The sequence below is a fragment of the Macaca fascicularis genome, chromosome 19, assembly GCF_037993035.2.
Source record: "Macaca fascicularis isolate 582-1 chromosome 19, T2T-MFA8v1.1".
Taxonomy (NCBI): domain Eukaryota; kingdom Metazoa; phylum Chordata; class Mammalia; order Primates; family Cercopithecidae; genus Macaca; species Macaca fascicularis.
Genome location: NC_088393.1, coordinates 65,562,982 through 65,581,831, shown reverse-complemented (window position 1 = coordinate 65,581,831; position 18,850 = coordinate 65,562,982). Strand labels below are relative to the sequence as shown.

At 48.1% G+C, this 18,850-nt stretch overlaps 2 protein-coding genes across 9 annotated transcripts in view; one reads left to right on the top strand and one right to left on the bottom strand.

Moving 5' to 3' along the window:
• Window positions 1-18,850, bottom strand: part of ZNF586 (zinc finger protein 586) — a 78,675-nt gene that overhangs the window by 31,998 nt on the left and 27,827 nt on the right. For 2 of the 4 annotated variants that reach the window (XM_005590554.4, XM_005590557.4), the window contains exon 1: window positions 1,832-2,046. The exons of the other annotated variants lie outside the window; for them this stretch is intronic. In XM_005590554.4, the coding sequence (XP_005590611.3) occupies window positions 1,832-1,864 (33 nt within the window). In that variant the 5' untranslated portion in view covers window positions 1,865-2,046. Of the gene's footprint in view, window positions 1-1,831; window positions 2,047-18,850 lie in introns of those variants that run through there. 4 annotated transcript variants of the gene reach the window in all.
• Window positions 7,309-17,729, top strand: ZNF552 (zinc finger protein 552). 5 transcript variants are annotated; one of them, XM_005590552.4, is made up of 3 exons: window positions 7,309-7,501; window positions 12,682-12,808; window positions 15,720-17,729. In XM_005590552.4, the coding sequence occupies exons 1-3, from the start codon at window positions 7,469-7,471 to the stop codon at window positions 16,784-16,786; spliced, it is 1,227 nt and encodes a 408-aa protein (XP_005590609.3). In that variant the 5' UTR covers window positions 7,309-7,468; the 3' UTR covers window positions 16,787-17,729. The 5 variants fall into 5 exon arrangements, with proteins under 5 accessions (XP_005590609.3, XP_015296485.3, XP_073881078.1 ...); XM_015440999.3 differs by having other exon boundaries at window positions 7,309-7,679; XM_015440998.4 differs by lacking the exon at window positions 7,309-7,501 and adding an exon at window positions 11,037-11,229.

Genomic DNA, 18,850 nt, shown 5'->3' with positions numbered 1-18,850 from the left:
TGTGTCCTAAATGTCATCTTCCCTGAATTATTACTATGCTTCTGCATACATCTATCTCTTGTCTGTTCTCTCCTTGGATGTCTATGTCCCCTTCCAAACTCTACCGTCTGACACGTCCTGCCATGATGGTCACTCACACCCTCTCAGGTGTTTAGGAAGCCCAATAACATCCCTCGGGGACGTAAGAGATCCACTCCTCAGCCTGTAATCACACCTTCCTGGCCCCTGAAAAGATTTACCACCATAATCGGAAGCATGTCCTCCTAAGTGGGACCCATAACTAATTTACCGTAGTTCACCCATTAGCTTTCATATATCGGACATCTCCAGTATCAACACCCTCCCAGACACCCCATCCTGTATGTCTAGTTATCCCTTTGATGCCACCACTTATTGGCCTCAGATTCTTCATATGGTCAAACAACCCTCTTGATATCCACAGTGAATATTATGTCAATACCAACTTCATCTTAGCTGACACAGCGTCCATGGTTACAACTGCAAAGATCAAAAGCCTTTGGGCTCATGCCCGATTCCTCTTTCATGTCCTTATCATCAACATTAGAAAACCTATCTGTCGGCCGGGCGCGGTGGCTCAAGCCTGTAATCCCAGCACTTTGGGAGGCCGAGACGGGCGGATCACGAGGTCAGGAGATCGAGACCATCCTGGCTAACACAATGAAACCCCGTCTCCACTAAAAATACAAAAAAAAAATTAGCCGGGCGTGGTGGCGGCGCCTGTAGTCCCAGCTACTCGGGAGGCTGAGGCAGGAGAATGGCGGGAACCCGGGAGGCGGAGCTTGCAGTGAGCCGAGATCGCGCCACTGCACTCCAGCCTGGGCGACAGAGCGAGACTCCGCCTCAAAAAAAAAAAAAAAAAAAAAAAAAAGAAAACCTATCTGTCTGCCAGGTACGGTGGCTCAGGCCTGTAATCCCAGCACTTTGGGAGGCCGAGGCGGGCGGATCACGAGGTCAGAAAATGGAGACCATCCTGGCTAACACGGTGAAACCCCGTCTCTACTAAAACTACGCAAAATTAGCCGGGTGTGGTGGCAGACGCCTGTAGTCCCAGCTACTGGGGAGGCTGAGGCAGGAGAATGAAGTGAACCTGGGAGGCGGAGCTTGCAGTGAGCCGAGATCGCGACACTGCACTCCAGCCTGGGCGACAGAGGGAGGCTCCCTCTCAAAAAAAAAAAAAAAAAAAAAAAAAAAAGCATGACCCCATTTAGGGGTCATGCAGCTTCTGGCTCCAAGAGTCTGAACCTTCCCAAGTTGCTCCTGAAGATAACATCCTACTGTAAAAGCTAAGATCAGTGCTTGAGGTATTTTGCAGATTCTGCACTGGATGGATCAGTTGACAAGACACAGACCGGTAATCTGGGTCAATCAGTTCTCCCATCCCACCCAGAACAGAAAACAGCATGAAAAAACTCACTTCAACCCCCTATGAATCCATCTCCAACCTGACCGATCAGCACTCCCCACTTTCCAAGCCACTACCCGCCAAATTAATTTTGAAAACTCTGATCCCGGAATGCTTGGGGAGACTGATTTGAATAATAATAAAACTCCTGTCTCCCGAACAGCCAGACGGCTCTGCGTGAATTACTATTTCTCCACTGCCATTCCCCAGTCTTCATAAACCGGCTCTGTGTAGGCAGCTGGCAAGGTGAACCCACTGGACGGTTACACCGGGACCCCTCCTGCGAGCGCCTCAGTGTCCCTACGCCAGGTACCGGCTACAGACCCGTGAGCAGGAGCCGCTCCCTCGCTGGTTTAGGACCTGGGTGACGATGAGGTGACCTGAGGGCACAGAAGGCGCCACAATTACCTGAGTTTGGCGCCTCGGCACAGCCGCTGCCATCGGACTACTTGGGGAAGCACGGCCTAGGAGCAGTGGGAGCCGCCACAGGACTGCAGAGCGGCCTCTGGGCACCGAGGATGATTCCTCTCCACCTTCGGGGTTCAGTCACCGCGGCCCCACCTAGCAGACCCGGGCCACTCACTGGACAAACACGCGCATCGCGGATCAACTTGGCCGCTACTGAAGGACCCCGGAAGTACCGGCCCTACGTTAGGTGCACACACGGAAATGCCTCCCTTCCGAGCCCTCATTGGCTCTGACGCACTGTCCTTCAACGCAGAGCTTTCTGGGTATTGTAGTTCAGCAAGTTCCAAGGCAGTAAAGAGAGCGCTACCCAGAGGCGCATTTGCGGGAAAAGCCCGCCGTCAGGTCAGGGGCTTTCCTTAAAAGCGCGCCCTTCCGGGGCAGAGGACGGGCCTCACCTAGCCTTAGAAACCGTAACTGAGATTCCTGGAGACTAGTGTCTGTAACTAATCACTCAAGAATTGGAAAAATACTATTTCAGATTTCGGGGAGCTCAAGCGAAATAATAGGAAGCTCAAGCTAAAACTATTATTTAGAATTCTCCCAAAGGCTAAAAATCCAAATTACCTCACCATTTGAAACATTCATTCAGTCGTAAAATACCTACACTGGAAGCAGAGGCTGATAAACGTTATTGTGTTATAACGTTTCTGAAGGCCCTCAGAAGCATTAGAGTCCCTAAGGCAAATCAAGAAAGTGAGAGATGTGCTCCCCTAAAGCAGGAGTTCAAAGTTGAATCTCTGTGATTCCTACAAAAAACAACTCTCCTGCTCATAGAATCTGTGAAAGGAAAATCTTGTGGCCTCAAAAATTACTAAACCAAAGGGAAAAGTCAATCTGGGAACTGCTCAGGGCAAACTTGCCTCCCATTCTATTCAAAGTCATCCCTCTCCTCACTGAGATAGATGCATATTCTCATTGCCTCCTTTGGAAAGGCTTATCAGAAACTAAAAAGAATTGGCGGGAGGCAGTAGCTCACGCCTGTAATCCCAGCACTTTGGGAGGCCGAGGCAGGCGGATCACGAGGTCAGGAGATGGAGACCATCCTGGCTAACATGGTGAAACCCCGTCTCTAACAAAAACACAAAAAATCAGCCGGGCGTAGTGGCAGACGCCTGTAGTCTCAGCTACTTGGCAGGAGAATGGAGTCAACCTGGGAGGGGGAGGTTGCAGGGAGTCCAGATCCCACTACTGCACTCTAGCCTGGGCGACAGATCGAGACTCCCGTCTCAAAAAAAAAAAAAAAAAAAAGAATGCAACTATTTGTCTCTCACCTACTTGTCCCCGCCTTTCTGGTCAGAACCAATGTACTTCTTACATATATTCACTGATGTCTGATATCTCCCTAAAATGTATAAAACCGGCCGGGCGCCGTGGCTCAGGCCTGTAATCTCAGCACTTTGGGAGGCCGAGGTGGGCGGATCACGAGGTCAGGAGATCGAGACCATCCTGGCTAACACGGTGAAACCCCGTCTCTAGTAAAAATACAAAAAAAAAAAAAAAATTAGCCATCATGGTGGCAGGTGCCTGCAGTCCCAGCTACTCAGGAGGCTGAGGCAGGAGAATGGCGTGAGCCTTGGAGGCGGAGCTTTCAGTGAGCAGAGATGGCGCCACTGCACTCCATTGCAGGCGACAAAGGGAGAATGGATTCATTTACGACTGTAATTAAGACTATTTGAAATGTTAATTGCTCATCTGGGCATTTATTTTCTATTGGGCATACAGCTTGGGGAGGTTTGAATTCCAACTACCTAAATTTGATTGTCTATGTACTTATTACCATAAACGTTATTACTATTTTTTTTTTTGCGATGGAGTCTTGCTCTGTCGCCCAGGCTAGAGTGCAATGGTGCGATCTCGGCTCACTGCAACTTTTGCCTTCCATGTTCAAGCTATTCTCCTGCCTCAGGTTCCTAAGTAGCTGGGGCTACAGGTGCCCACTACCACGTCGAGATAATTTTATTGTATCTTTAGAAAAGAGGTGGTTTCACCATGTTGGCCCGGCTGGTCTTGAACCCCTGACTTTGTGATCTGCCTGCCTCAGCCTTATAAGTGTTATTTCATCCTGAAAGTTTATTTCCTTGTGAATCAGGATTGCCCCAAATTGCAGCATAATTTAAATAAAGTATTGTCTGCTCACAAGTAAGATGTAGAACAGATATCCTCATTTGTCCAGTCCAGGATGCAGGAGGGAGCTTTGTGGTGACAGCTGACTGTGGCTATCCTAACAGAAACACACAGCTATATAAGGCCCAAAGTTGCCACGGACCTTGCTGGACTTAACAAAGGGGGATGAATGCAGGAATAAAAAAAAGACAAAAGTGTGTATTTGGAAAAAGGGGTCGGGGGCTCCTTGCTTCTAGTGAACAAGGGCCCTGAGCTTTTAGCACCCTTCATATTTATTGAGTAAAAGAGATAGAGAGAAGGGGGGTGGGTGTTGGTCAGCAGCTTCTTTCGCTTTACGATGTCTTATTTTTCCTCCCTCTGGTTGATGAAATGCCAGGGTGGAAGGGATAGCCAATTGGACCAAGTACAAGTGCCACTCCAGTTATTCAGCAGAGTGTCCAGTAAAGGTCCACCACAATACCACCACACATCCGTTTGGGGATGAACAAGGGCTGACTGATTGATGAGCTCTTGAAAATTCTTTTTTTTTTTTTTTTTAGAGACAGAGTCTCGCTCTGTTGCCCAGGCTGGAGTGCAGTGGTCGAATCTCAGCCCACTGCAGCTCTGCCTCCCGGGTTTATGCCATTCTCCTGCCTCAGCCTCCCAAGTAGCTGGGACGACAGGTGCCCACCACCTCGCCCCGCTAGTTTTTTTGTATTTTTTAGTAGAGACGGGGTTTCACCCTGTTAGCCAGGATGGTCTCGATCTCCTGACATTGTGATCCGCCCGTCTTGGCCTCCCAAAGTGCTGGGATTACAGGCCTGAGCCACCGCGCTCGGCTTTGAAAATTCTTATGTTCACTGCATCCCTTCAGGTCTCCAAGGAACGCTAAGTTTCCTCCCTGTCGTGAGAGACACGAAGTGAACTTAGCATTGGGCGATGGAAGCTGGATGGCCCTTGGGGGCTGACCCGTAGGGTGCCAGACTTTGGGATATAGCAGAGAGAACATGGCACGACTTATTACTCCAGGCTGTAGAATCCTGGAAAAAAGCTACCATGCAGCCCACACCTGGTTGACTGGAGGACCACCTTAGTGGAAAGGGGACAATCTGGGCCTCTGGCCTACCATGTGCACAAGCATAACAATTGCTTTTGTTTAACATGTGGATGGAATATTTGATCCATTCCAACCAGGCATTTGCATCTTGGTATCCTGTTTTAATTGCCAAAGTTTGTTTTAAGTCTTTAACTTTTATGATCCTCTAGTAAAATGAATGTATGATTTTAGGAAATTACAAAAACCAGTTGGGGCCATCCATCCTTGCTCTTTAGTGGTCCACAGAACGTTTGACCAACTATGGCATAAAAGCTCTCCACTGGGGGCAAGACTCCTGGTTGACACTGGGGTCTTTATTGAAATCTACCTGGATTAAATGGTCCTAGTTTACTAATGCCCAGTCTGAGGAGAGTCAGGAGGGACAGAAGTACTTTTCTGAAGTAGAGAGCTGTCTTTGACTTGGCAAGTCCCCAAGGGTATAACAAGGCAAGCATTAAATGCAATAGTTTGAGGTGAAATTGATTTGGTTAGGTTAATAACTAGATGGTCAGCAATAGAGCGAGGAAAGAAGAAAGAGTAATAGAATAGATGAAAGCGTTAAATTTTTCTTAGCTTTAGTTTGGTAAGGTTTTCCCCTGGGACTGTGGCCCACGAGTCCAGAGGGCATGGAGCTTTGACTTGGGTATGATGAGTCCATTCCTTTTCCACTCTACAAACAGCAGTCTTGGTGGTTAACAGCACAAGGTAGGGTCCTTCCTAGTCTGGCTCGAGTTTTTCTTCTTTCCACCTTTTGATGAGAAACCTTTCCACCTTTTCCACCTTCTTCCCACCTTTGATCTTCAGGCTGGTGCTGGTTTACTGGAAATTCTAGGGGGTGGTACCTGCGCTAAAAGACTTTTAGTTTTGAGGGAAAGTAAAGTGGAAGATAAACCAAGTATATAATTTCTAAGAAATTGACCTTTTGTTTTAAATGTGAGGACGGACATCAGCAGTGGACTTTATAGTTCTTGGTGACTTTCTACTGAGGAATTTCCTTAAGACCTATTTTTATTAGTTTTTAGACTAAAGAAGTCAAACACTATTTTATATCTGACAATGCTTCCTGTATGATTGATTGATTGAGACGGAGTTTCAGATGTCCAGACTCCAAGTGCCAGTTCCTTCCCAATGTTCAGCCACTGCGTTGATCCTCCATGGGGGCCTGCCACGCACTGCTCTGGCAAGGTGTTCCACCCGGGCAACTACCTACCTGGGATCGCTCCCAGGATCCGCGTCCCTCAAGCTTGGCCAGAGTCCCCTGTAGGGATGCTCCAAAGGGCAGGACTCAGCTTCCTAAGGGGCTGCCTCCACCATCCGTTAATCACCTTGCTTCCTGGTCAAGCAACCAAGAAATGTAGCAGGACAAGCCGCAGACAAAACCCGTCAGACGCTGAGTTAAAGAGGGAAGGGTTTTATTCAGCCGGGAGCTATGGCAAGACTCACGTCTCCAACAACCAAGCTCCCCAAGTGAGCAATCCCTGTCCCTTTTAAGGGCTTATAACTCTAAAGGGGTCCGCGTGAGAGGGTCGTGATCGATTGAGCAAGCAGGGGGTATGTGACTGGGGACTGCACACACTGGTAATCAGAACTGAACAGAACAGGACAGGGATTTTCACAACACTTTTCCATACAGTGTCTGGAATCTATAGATAACATAACCGGTTAGTTCAGGGGTTGATCTTTAACCAGACCCAGGGTGTGGCGCCAGGCTGTCTGCCTGTGGATTTCATTTCTGCCTTTTAGTTTTTACTTCTTTCTTTGGAGGCAGAAATTGGGCATAAAACAGTATGGGGGCGGTCTTCTCCTTTAACAGCACAAATGCTTAATTAACTTTTCTTTTGAGACAGGGTCTGTTGCCCAGGCTGGAGTGCAGAGGTGCAGGTATAGCTCAGTGCAGCCTGGACCACCTGGGCTCAATCATTCCTGCCACCTCAGCCTCCCAAAATTTGGGATTATAAGCGCGCGCCACTGTGCGGGGTCAGGACTCCTCCCTGAGAGCCCAGGAGATGGAGCTGGGCTTTCCCTTCCGAAGAGCCGCAGGGGATCGCTCTTTTTACCATGTTGGAACCTGGGAAACTACAGTACCCAGAAAGCTCTGCGTCAAATGACAGCACGGCAGAGCCAGTGAGAGCTCAGATTGAAGGCGCTTCCGTATGCGCATGTACGGTAGAGGCGGGACTCCCGGCGCCCTTTAGTAGCGGCCATTTCGATTGGCTTTAGGTGTGTTTGTGGAATGAGAGGCCTGGGATCGCTGTGGAGGGACCGTTGTGGTGAATGGATCCAGAAGGTCCAGAGTCGTTCTTCTCTCTGCACAGACTTAACTCTGCAACTCTTTAGGGCGCCCGCGGCTCTCAACCCAGCTTACCCCACGTGGTCCCATGGCGGCCCCCGCTCTGAGGTTCCCGGTTCAGGTAATTGTGACGCCTTCCGTGCTCTCCGGTCACCTCGTAGTCACACAAGTCCTAAAGCAGCGAGGGAGCGGCATCTGCTCACGGCTCTGCAACCCGGACCTGGCGTCGGGACACTGAGACACTCTCGGAAGGGATCCCTGTTTCAGACACCGGTGGGATGCGGTGGGGAGAACGACAGGTACAGGGAGGGGCGAGGGCAATGGCCTGGAGATGGACGGATCCGGGAGGATGGAACCTGGGGTCCACAGGCGCCTGTAGGGAACAACCTGTGAGGCGGAACTCCTGGAAAAGCAAAGAGGCTGGGGGCTGTGAAATCATTGCGAGGACACTAGAAATATGGAGAATTTCCAAGAAAGAAGGGACTGGATCAAAGTCCGGGCTTTTAAAGTTCCCCAAGGCCAAATAAAGAACAGAGTAGAGAGAGGATGACGTTGGGGCCCTTTGAGACCGAATCCTTGTAGATCACATTTTGTGCTGAGACACGCAGGTCAGACAACAGTCCAAGGTCACCTGGCTCCATGCACACAAAAGCGTTCAGGGAGGCCTGAGCTTACCAGATCCTATCAGGGACACAGTCCTGTAAAGTCAGCCTCTCCCCTCAGGTCCTTATGGCTGTAGAAGCGTTTAAGGAACGCATACAAGAAAGTGGAGGGTGGCCGGGTGCGGTGGCTCACTCCTGTAATCTCAGCACTTTGGGTAGCCTAGGCGGGCGGATCACCTGAGGTTGGGAGTTAGAGACTAGCCTGACCAACCATGAAGAAACTCCGTCTCTACTAAAAATACAAAATTAGCCAGGCGTGGTGGCGCATGCCTGTAATCCCAGCTACTTGGGACGCTGAGGCAGGAGACTCGCTTGAACCTGGGAGACGTAGGTTTCCGTGAGCCAAGATCGCGCCATTGCACTCCAGCCTGGGCAACCAGAGCGAAACTCCGTCTCAAAAAAACTAAAGAAAGAAAGAAAGTGTAGGGTGTTCTACTCCCTCACTGGTCCTGACTTCTATCCACATGTTCTCTAGCTTGTGGTGGCCTGGGTCTTTTTAAAATTTACCTTAATATGGCCGGGCGCGGTGGCTCACGCCTGTAATCCCAGCACTTTGGGAGGCCGAGGCGGGCAGATCACGAGGTCAGGAGATGGAGACTATCCTGGCTAACACGGTGAAACCCCGTCTCTACTAAAAATACAAAAAATTAGCCGGGCGTGGTGGTGCGCGCCTGTAGTCCCAGCTACTGGGGAGGCTGAGGCAGGAGAATTGCGTGAACCCGGGAGGCGGAGCTTGCAGTGAGCCGAGATCACCCCACAGCACTCCAGCCTAGGCGACAGTGGGAGACTCTGTCTCAAAAAATAAATAAGTAAATAAATTAATTTTTAAAACTTTTTTGAGACAGGTTCTCACTCTGTCGCCCAGGCTGGAGTGCAGTGGCGCGATCTCTGCCCACTGCAGCTTCGACTTCCCTGGTTCAGCCTCCTGAGTAGCTGGGGCTGCAGACGTGCAGTACCATGCCCGGCTAAATTTTTATTTTTATATTTTATTTATTTTTAAGTAGAGGCGGTGTTTCTCTGTGTTGTCCAGGCTGGCCTCAAACTTATGGGATCAAGCGATCCACCCACCTTGGCCACCCAAAGTGCTGAGCTTACAGGCCTGAGCCAGCACACCTGGCCCTGGGACTCTTTTTTTTTTTTTTTTTTTTTTTTTTTTTTGAGACGGAGTCTCGCTCTGTCCCCCAGGCTGGAGTGCAGTGGCCAGATCTCAGCTCACTGCAAGCTCCGCCTCCCGGGTTCACGCCATTCTCCTGCCTCAGCCTCCCGAGTAGTTGGGACTACAGGCGCCCGCCACCGCGCCGGGCTAGTTTTCTGTATTTTTTAGTAGAGACGGGGTTTCACCGTGTTAGCCAGGATGGTCTCGATCTCCTGACCTCGTGATCCGCCCGTCTCGGCCTCCCAAAGTGCTGGGATTACAGGCTTGAGCCACCGCGCCCGGCCTTGAGCCACCGCGCCCGGCCGGCCCTGGGACTCTTAAGTGGTGTTTTTTCAGACATTTGATCTGGGAACCTTGTAGAAACCCGAAGGCCAAGGTCCTAACTCCATGACACGTTGTATGGAGGTATTCCCATTCCAGTGAACCTGTGTAAATACACTTAGAAGGTTAACCCTGTATTTTGTGCCAGGAAGCAAAATCCTTAGAGGTAAGACTGATGAGAGCGGGGAGTTGATGTTACTAAAGTTCTGTTTGGCTCCACACTGGAGAACAGAATGTGGAGTTGAGGCTAATTCCATAATCCAGGTGAGGGTTAATGAACAATTCATGGCTAAGAAGATGTGGCTGGATTCACTATTCACATTTTGCAAACGGGAAGCTAGATTTTAATATGATGGTAAATGTGTGAAAGAGAGGTTTCAGGTATGACCCCATAGTTTTTGGTCTTAGCAGCTGTACTGATAGAGGCTGTATCAGCTGAGATGAGCAAATTGACAGTAGGCATAACATTCACTGGGGTTATAAGGAGGGTTGTTAAGAATCTGAGATGGCCGGGCGCGGTGGCTCAAGCCTGTAATCCCAGCACTTTGGGAGGCTGAGACGGGCGGATCACGAGGTCAGGAGATCGAGACCATCCTGGCTAACCTGGTGAAACCCCGTCTCTACTAAAAAATACAGAAAACTAGCCAGGCGAGGTGGCAGGCGCCTGTAGTCCCAGCTACTCGGGAGGCTGAGGCAGGAGAATGGCGTGAACCCGGGAGGCGGAGCTTGCAGTGAGCTGAGATCCGGCCACTGCACTCCAGCCTGGGTGACAGCGCGAGACTCCGTCTCAAAAAAAAAAAAAAAAAAAAAAAAAAAAGAATCTGAGATGATTCAGAGACCACTAAGTAGAGGCAACAAGTCAGTAATGTCCACATAGGTTGGGATATCTGGAAACGAACTGATATTGGGGCCATGCAATATATAGAAATGAACGTGTAGACTAAGGTGAGTTAGCCAAGGGTCACGTTTAGGAGGGCACACTTCAGATTAATGTGGTAAATCTTTTAGCGGGCCAGGAAGCAGTAATTAGAGACTGAGGACTGGATTCCTTGCTTGGATCCCTAGCTGACATTATTGTCGTTCATAAACACAGAACAAGGAGATAAGTGACAAAGAAGGTAAGCTGTATCTGACAGCATACTTTGTCAGGGGACATGGACTTCCATGGAGATAATAGACATGATATGCATTCAGAAGTATAGGAGTAATTGAGGGAAGGTGACACTTAGACTGCAGTTGGTGCTTATTTCCCATTGTATGCACTTGCCAAGATTGTGACATAACTATGTTGGTGCCTGGGGAGTTTCATTCACCATGGAGTATATGGTGAGGAGGAAATATGCTCATCTGTGACAGTCACTCGGCCTGGTATGGACGACCAGTGGGGCTTGGCTTTAAATGGTGTTAGGTGAAAACAGGAAGGTCATAATTGCTGAGGGGTCAGCAAATGTGGCACAGAAGTGGAATAGCGCCACCAATATCTGAAGTCATGCATAGTTCTGCGTCGCTATGGAGCCGTGCAAGGAGGCCTTCATAGAATCATTTGAGACTACCACTTCTTTTAGGATCCAATAGAAATGGAATTCTGTGGTGATACTGGATCCTGTTTGAGTTGGCCAAGCATAGTCTGGATGGTGTCAGCCATGATGTCATGTGAGCCCAAAAATGAAGGCCCAGTGTGATTTGCCACTTGGATATCTGGCGATATTGGTATGTCCTCAAATGACCTCAGTGCAAATTTCTTTTTTTTTTTTTTTTTTTTTGAGACGGAGTCTCGCTCTGTCGCCCAGGCTGGAGTGCAGTAGCCAGATCTCCGCTCACTGCAAGCTCCGCCTCCCGGGTTCGCACAATTCTCCTGCCTCAGCCTCCCGAGTAGCTGGGACTACAGGCGCCCACCACCTCGCCCGGCTAGTTTTTTGTATTTTTTAGTAGAGACGGGGTTTCACCGTGTTAGCCAGGATGGTCTTGATCTCCTGACCTCGTGATCCGCCCGTCTCGGCCTCCCAAAGTGCTGGGATTACAGGCTTGGGCCACCGCGCCCGGCCCTGAGTGCAAATTTCTTTCCCACTCTACTGTCTTTTTTTTTTTTGAGACGGAGTCTTGCTGTGTCACCCAAGCTGGAGTGCAGTGGCACAATCTCGGTTCACTGCAACCTCTGCCTCCCAGGTTCAAGCAATTCTCCTGGTTCAGCTTCCCAAGTAGCTGGAATTACAGGCACCCGCCACCATGCCCAGCTAATTTTTTTGTATTTTTAGTAGAGATGGGATTTTGCCATGTTGGTCAGGCTGGTCTCAAACTCCTGACCTCATGATCAGCCCGCCTGGGCCTCCCAAAGTGGTGGGATTACAGATGTAAGCCACCACGCCCAGTCCTCTATTATCTTAAGTAATGTAGCCTAAGAAATCTTTCCATCAGTGTGACCAGGTAGAGTTCCTGATTATTATACTTTGTAGTGTGTTTCAATTCCATTTCTATAACCAGAGTTATTTTAAGAAGCCAGTGGCATCCTTCTGAGGGAATTAGGTTTACACCCTTTTCATCTTAGAAAGCTTGCATTATACAATTCCTGGTTACTCTCTCTTATCCACAGTGAAACCCCTCTGTGGTGAGTGGTGTCCCTCTTACCAGTTTGTGAATATATTTTATTTTTAAACTGCTGTTAATGGCATCCATCGAGTATCAGTTGTCATTTATTTTGCCCCTTTACAATATAACTCTAGTGGGAGATTTCCACCCACACTAGTAGAAGAAAAAGGAGGGCATTAATACTTCAAGTTGTTTAAAGGCTAGAGAGGCCAGTGGTGTGTGGCAGTCAGCTGGGGATGGACATGGATATGTACCTGGGAAGTCTAAAGAATGTGCTTTCAGAGAGGGTATCTCTGCTGTGCTGAAGGTGCCACATTGGGCTCTCCATGACCTCGGCCATTCTAGGGGAAGTGCCTGTCAGGAGGGGGTGAACTTTATGTCACAGCCAACACATAAATACCTATTTGTTCACCTAATTATTGTTGGTGGTGGCTGTACCCCATGACCAGTGGGACTAGTTTCTCCTATGATTTAAGGACCTTGAGAAGATGTGTGAGAGTAGATGTGTGGGAGAGAGGGATTGTGATACCTCAGCATAGGGGCTGTTTGTAGTTTCATCTGTCAACGTCATAACAGGGCACAGTGACTTTTGAAGACGTGGCTGTGAACTTTACCCAGGAGGAATGGAATCTCCTTAGTGAGGCTCAGAGATGCCTGTACCGTGATGTGATGCTGGAGAACCTGGCACTTATATCCTCCCTGGGTAAGTTGCCCACACTCACCCCTGTGACCTGAGCTAGTCTCCGTCTTTCCCCCTCTTTTTCTATTGGCAAGACTTTCTCATGTCAGGAGCATGGACACAGCTTCCTACTTCAGTTCTGTGGGTAATTTCTTGGTTGGTAGGACTGAGGTATGCATACTGCCCTCTCCATTCTTGGAGCAGCCCCAATACCTGCTAGTGAGCTCCCAGGGAGCTGTAGGCTCCCAGGGAAGAATTCAGAGTCAAAAGTCTTACAGGCATCTTAATGCAGGCTATCTTGTTTGTCCTGTGGATGTTTGTATGATTTCATCCAGATTTCAGGTTCAGGATCTCATTCATTCCTCTACCTGCTATTTCTTCATGCCTCCCTGTGCCAGGAATTGTCTTCATTGACATTGTCACTGCCTACATAGACTATAGAGTGTTCTTGAAATACCCTCCTTAGAAATTCTCTTCGTAGGTCTGGTGCGGTGGCTCATGCCTATAATTTCCGCACTCGGGGAAGCCAAGACAGGTGGATTACTTGAGGCCAGGAGTTTGAGAACAGCCTGGCCGACATGGTGAAACCCTGTCTCTACTGAAAATATAAAAATTAGCCAGGCATGGTGGTGCACGCTTGTAATCCTGGCTATTTGGGAGGCTAAAGTGGGAGGATTGCTTGAACCCGGGAGGCAGAGGTTGCAGTGAGCCAAGATTGTGCCACTGTGCTCCAGCCTGAGCAACAGAGCAAGACTCTGTCTCAAAAAAACAGAAATTTTGTAATATTTAGTTTCTTGTCTGCTGTCATGTGCTGAGCTGTTCTAAGCCAGTGTTGGCTGTTTCTGTGTTCTTTCTTTCCCTTTGTTCTTACATCATGTATTTCTCTTGTACTTGGTTATCTTGGTGGTGGGATCATCTTCTGTGGTCAGAAGATGCAAATGAATCCCACCTCAGCATTACGGGTTGTGAGTCCCTGCAGAATAGCATCCTAGAACAGTGGGGCATGATGTCAGAGTTTTATTCAAATCATGCCAGAAACCTATTCTAGTTCAGTAGTATTTTTGGGTCCAGACAAGTAGGCACATGTGATTTCTGTATCATCTTTTCTCCTTCATTCTTGTTTTTGGTTTTGTTTTTTGAGACAGGATCTTGGTCTGTTGCCCAGGCTGAAGTGAAGTAGCTTGATCTCGGCTCACTGCAACCTCTGCCCCCCCGGGCTGAAGCAATTCTCCTGCCTCAGCCTCCTGAGAAGCTGGGAATACAGGTGCATGCCACTATGCCCAGCTAATTATTTTTTTTTTGAGACAGAGTCTCACTTTGTTGCCCAGGGTGGAGTGCAGTGGTGTGATCTTGGCTCACTGCAACCTCCGCCTCCTGGGTTCAAGCAATTCTTCTGCCTCAGCCTCCCGGGTAGCTGGGACTGCAGGCGTGTGCCACCATGCCTGGCTAATTTTTGTATTTTTAGTAGATACGGAGTTTCACCATATTGGCCAGGCTGGTCTCAAACTCCTGACCTCATGATCCGCCCGCCTCAGCCTCCCACAGTGCTGGGATTACAGGCATGATCCATTGCGCCAATGGATCCATGATCCATTACTGGCCTTCTCCATTCTTTTTTTTTTTTTGAGACAGAGTTTCACTCTTGTGGTCCAGACTGGAGTGCAATGGTGCCATCTCGGCTCACTGCAACCTCTGTCTCCCAGGCTCAGGCGATTCTCCTGCTTGAGTACCTGGGATTATAGTCATGTGCCACCATGCCCAGGTAATATTTTGTATTTTTAGTAGAGACAGGGTTTCTACATGTTGGTCAGGCTGGTCTTGAACTCCTGACCTCAGGTGATCTGCCCACCTTGGCCTCCCAAAGTGCTGGGATTACAGGTGTGACCCACGGTGCCCGGCCCTTTTCTTCCCTCTTCCCTCTCCTCTCCTCTCTTTTCTTTTCTTTTTTGAGACAGGTTCTCACACTGTCACTTGCTGTTACCTGGAGTGCAGTGGTGTGAATATAGCTCACTGCAGCCTCAACCTCCTGGGCTCAAGTGATCCTCCAGCCTCAGTCTCCTAAGTAGGTGGGACTACAGGTGCACGCCATCACACCTGGCTATGTTTGCAGAGAGGAGGTTTTGCTGTGTTGCCCGGGATGGTCTCAATCTCCTGAACTTGAGCAATCCCTTTGCCTTAGACTCCCAAAGTGCTGGGATTACAGGCATGAGTCACCACACTTGACCATTTTAAAAATAATTTCTGTAGTGATGGGGTCTCACCATATTTCCCAGGCTGGTCTTGGATTTCTAGGCTCAGGTGATCTTCCTACGTTGGGATTACAGCTGTGAGCCACTGCTCCTGGTCTCTTCCCCATTGTTAAGAGCATCAGAATTGTCAGTTGTACCCTTTTTTTTTTTTTTAATGCTTTGTACATGAGCTTGTAGTCTGATATTTAGTCCCCCAAATAATCTTCATGTCTCTGGACCCCACATCTTAATTTTACTCACATCTTCATCTGCAGTGGTTTCCAGTATTAGCATACAGGTTTTGTGTTAGCAAATGGTACACTTTGTTAAACTGTCCTCAAGCAGTAGCTGCTGTGTTGTGCTCCTGTTTTCCTTGGCCTGGACAAATCCCTCTCTATAGCACTCACATGTCATGAGGACGTAAAGTTCTGCAGATGAGTGGTTTGCAGATGCAGGAATTGTAGACCCTGCCTTTACTCCCTGTGTTACATACCTGGTTGTGTCCTTTACGTCATGAGGCCTCCTACATTCTGTGACCTTTAGAGTCCAGTAATAATAAATAGCACCATGTTCTACCTGAAGCCAACGTTCTGTTCCTCCAAGTATTTCCTTGGAGTAATTCCTCAGTTTGTCAGATACACTTGTGGGTGGTCTGTGCCTTCCCAGCAGAGTTAACATGCACTTCACCAGCATTTTCTTGCTTTCAGGTTGTTGGTGTGGAGTGGAAGATGAGGAGGGACCTTCTAAGCAGAGTATATATATACAAAGAGAGACTCAGATCAGGATTCCTATGGCAGGTGTGTCTCTCAAGAAGGTCCACCCCTGTGAGATGTGCGGCCCTATCTTAGGAGACATTCTGCACATGGGAGATCATCAGGGAACACATCCCAAGCAGAAACTGCACAGCTGTGAGGCCTGGGGGAACAAATTGTATGACAGTGGAAACTTTCATCAACACCACAATGAGTACATTGGAGAGAAACCCTACAGAGGCAGTGTTAAGGAAGCATCGTTTGTGAAGAGGTGTAAGTTCCATGTGTCAGAGGAGTCATCTGTCTTCAGTCAGAGTGGGAAAGACTTTTTGCGCAGGTCAGGATTACTCCAGAAAGAGGCCACTCACACTGGGGAGAAGTCAAACAGAAAAACTGAGTGTGTGTCTCCCTTTCATGGGGGAAAGACTCATTACAGCTGTGGAGGATGCATGAAACATTTTAGCACCAAACATATACTCAGTCAGCACCAGAGACTGCTCCCTAGAGAAGAATGTTATGTGTGGTGTGAATATGGGAAATCCTTTAGCAAATACAATAGCTTCAGTAATCATCAAGGAGTTCATGCTAGAGAAAAACCTTATACATGTGGGATATGTGGGAAATTATTTAACAGTAAGTCCCACCTCCTCGTTCACCAGAGAATTCACACTGGAGAGAAGCCGTATGAATGTGAGGTTTGTCGGAAATTTTTTAGGCACAAGTACCACCTCATTGCACACCAGAGAGTTCACACTGGAGAAAGGCCATATGAATGCAGTGATTGTGGGAAGTCATTTACCCACAGCTCTACATTTCGTGTTCATAAGAGAGTTCACACTGGTCAGAAGCCTTATGAGTGCAGTGAATGTGGGAAATCTTTTGCTGAAAGCTCCAGTCTCACTAAACACAGGAGAGTTCACACTGGAGAAAAGCCTTACGGGTGTAGTGAATGTGAAAAAAAATTTAGGCAAATCTCTTCACTTCGTCATCATCAGAGAGTTCACAAAAGAAAGGCCTTATGAGTGCAGTAAGTCCAGTCTCAGTAAATACAGGAGAGCACACACCTGAGTAAGATCCTGTGATTGTAGCAAATGTGGAAAATGTTTACCCGAAGGTCTGCTCTCCTTGGACATTGGAGAGTTCACACTAGAGAAGAGTCCTTATAAGTAAAATAAATTCGGGCAGTTTTATAGCCACACCTCTGTATTCCTTCAGGATTACAGTTAACACTGAATGCCTTACTAGTGTGACAAATACAGGATATTTCCAGAAGTCTGGCTTCATAACTCACAGGATAACTGTCGTAGGAAGATTGCTTGAACCTGGGAGGCAGAGGTTGCAGTGAGCCGAGATCGCAACACTGCAGTCTAGCCTGGGTGACAGAGACCCTGTCTCTGTCTAAAATAAAGATATAAATGATGTCCAATAAAGTATGCATATTTGAGCTGTAGGGTAAGTCTTGAATTTTCTTTTTTTTTTTTTTTTGGAGACAGAGTCTCACTCCATCGCCCAGGCTGGAGTACAGTGGCGTGATCGCAGCTCACTGGAAGCTCCGCCTCCTGGGTTCATGCCATTCTGCATCAGCCTCCCAAGTAGGTGGGACTACAGGCACCTGCCACCACGCCCGGCTAATTTTTTGTATTTTTAGTAGAGACAGGGTTTCACCCTCTTAGCCAGGATGTTCTCGATCTCCTGACCTTGTGATCTGCCCGCCTTGGCCTCCCAAAGTTCTGCAATTACAGGCGTGAGCCACTGCTCCTGGCTTGAATTTTCTTATAATCCCATGAAATCATCATCAGAGTCACAATAATGAATTTAATCTATCGCCTTTGTATTTACATGGAGGCTTTATAAAGTTTTTCTCTCTGCTCTCCAGACAACCATTGATTTACTCTGCTTTATAATAGAGTACTTTCCATTTTCTGGAATTTTCTGACTGATGTAATAAAGTGTTTCCTCTTATAATTCCTGGGTGGCGTCCTGCATCATGCTTATTTTGATATCAATGTAGACCTATTAGTTCATTTGTTTTATATTGCTGAGAAGTATAGTCTGCCATGATATGTCATTGTATATTCATTCATTCATTCATTCATTCATTCATCCATTTATGGATATTTGAGTTGCTGCTTGCTTTTTTTGTTTGTTTAAGACTCTGTCGACCAAGTTGGAGTGCAGTGGCATGATGTTGGCTGATTGCAACCTCCACCTCCCAGGTTCAAGCGATTCTCCCACCTCAACCTCCCACGTAGCTGGGATTACATGCGTGAGCCACCATGCCCGGCTGTTTTTTTGTATTTTTGGAAAAGATGGGGTTTCGCCATGTTACCAGGTTTGTCTCAAACTCCTGGCCTCAAGTGATCTGCCTGCCTTGGCCTCCCAAAATGCTGGGATTACAGGCCTGAGCTGTGAGCCACCACACCTGTAATTGATTCTGAGGCTGGGCGTGGTGGCTCACACCTGTAATCCCAGCACTTTGGGAGGCCAAGGTGGGTGGATCACTTGAGGTCAGGAGTTTGAGACCAGGTGGGCCAACATGGTGAAACCCCATCTCTACTAAAAATACAAAAATTAGCCAGGTGTGATGGCACATGCCTATAATCCCAGCTACTCACTCATGAAGCTGAGGCAGGAAAATTACTTGAACCCAGGCAGCAGAGGTTGCAGTGAGCTGAGATCACACCACTGCACTCCAGTCTGGGCGACAGACTCTGTCTCAAAAAAAATTAAATAAATAAAAACATTTATTCTGAGATAATCCCAGTTCCCAGTGTGAAACTATTCCTGCAGTCACTGGAAAATAATAACTACTTGCTTGTAAGTAGATGACATTTTGGAGCTCAGATGCCATGTTTATGCTATCATTCAGATGGCCTTTTTAACCTGTGCAGTAATTGTGAAAGTTGTAGCCGCTGATGTGTACCACAGTGGCATTGGTTAAGTTGCCCTTCTTTTGAGACAGATGTCAATGTGATAAAAGAAATTGAGGGCAGGGTGCGGTGGCTCAGGCCTGTAATCCCAGCACTTTGGGAGGCCCAGGCAGGCGGATCACGAGGTCAGGAGATCGAGACCATCCTAGCTAACAA

What these genes read in the sequence shown, in the direction of transcription:
- ZNF552 (XM_074024977.1), top strand. Translation starts at nt 7,324, where the DNA reads ATGAGAGGCCTGGGATCGCTGTGGAGGGACCGTTGTGGTGAATGGATC. An exon ending in CTCTGAGGTTCCCGGTTCAG is followed by an intron (nt 7,502 to 15,719) that starts GTAATTGTGACG and finishes TCTTGCTTTCAG; the next exon opens with GTTGTTGGTGTGGAGTGGAA.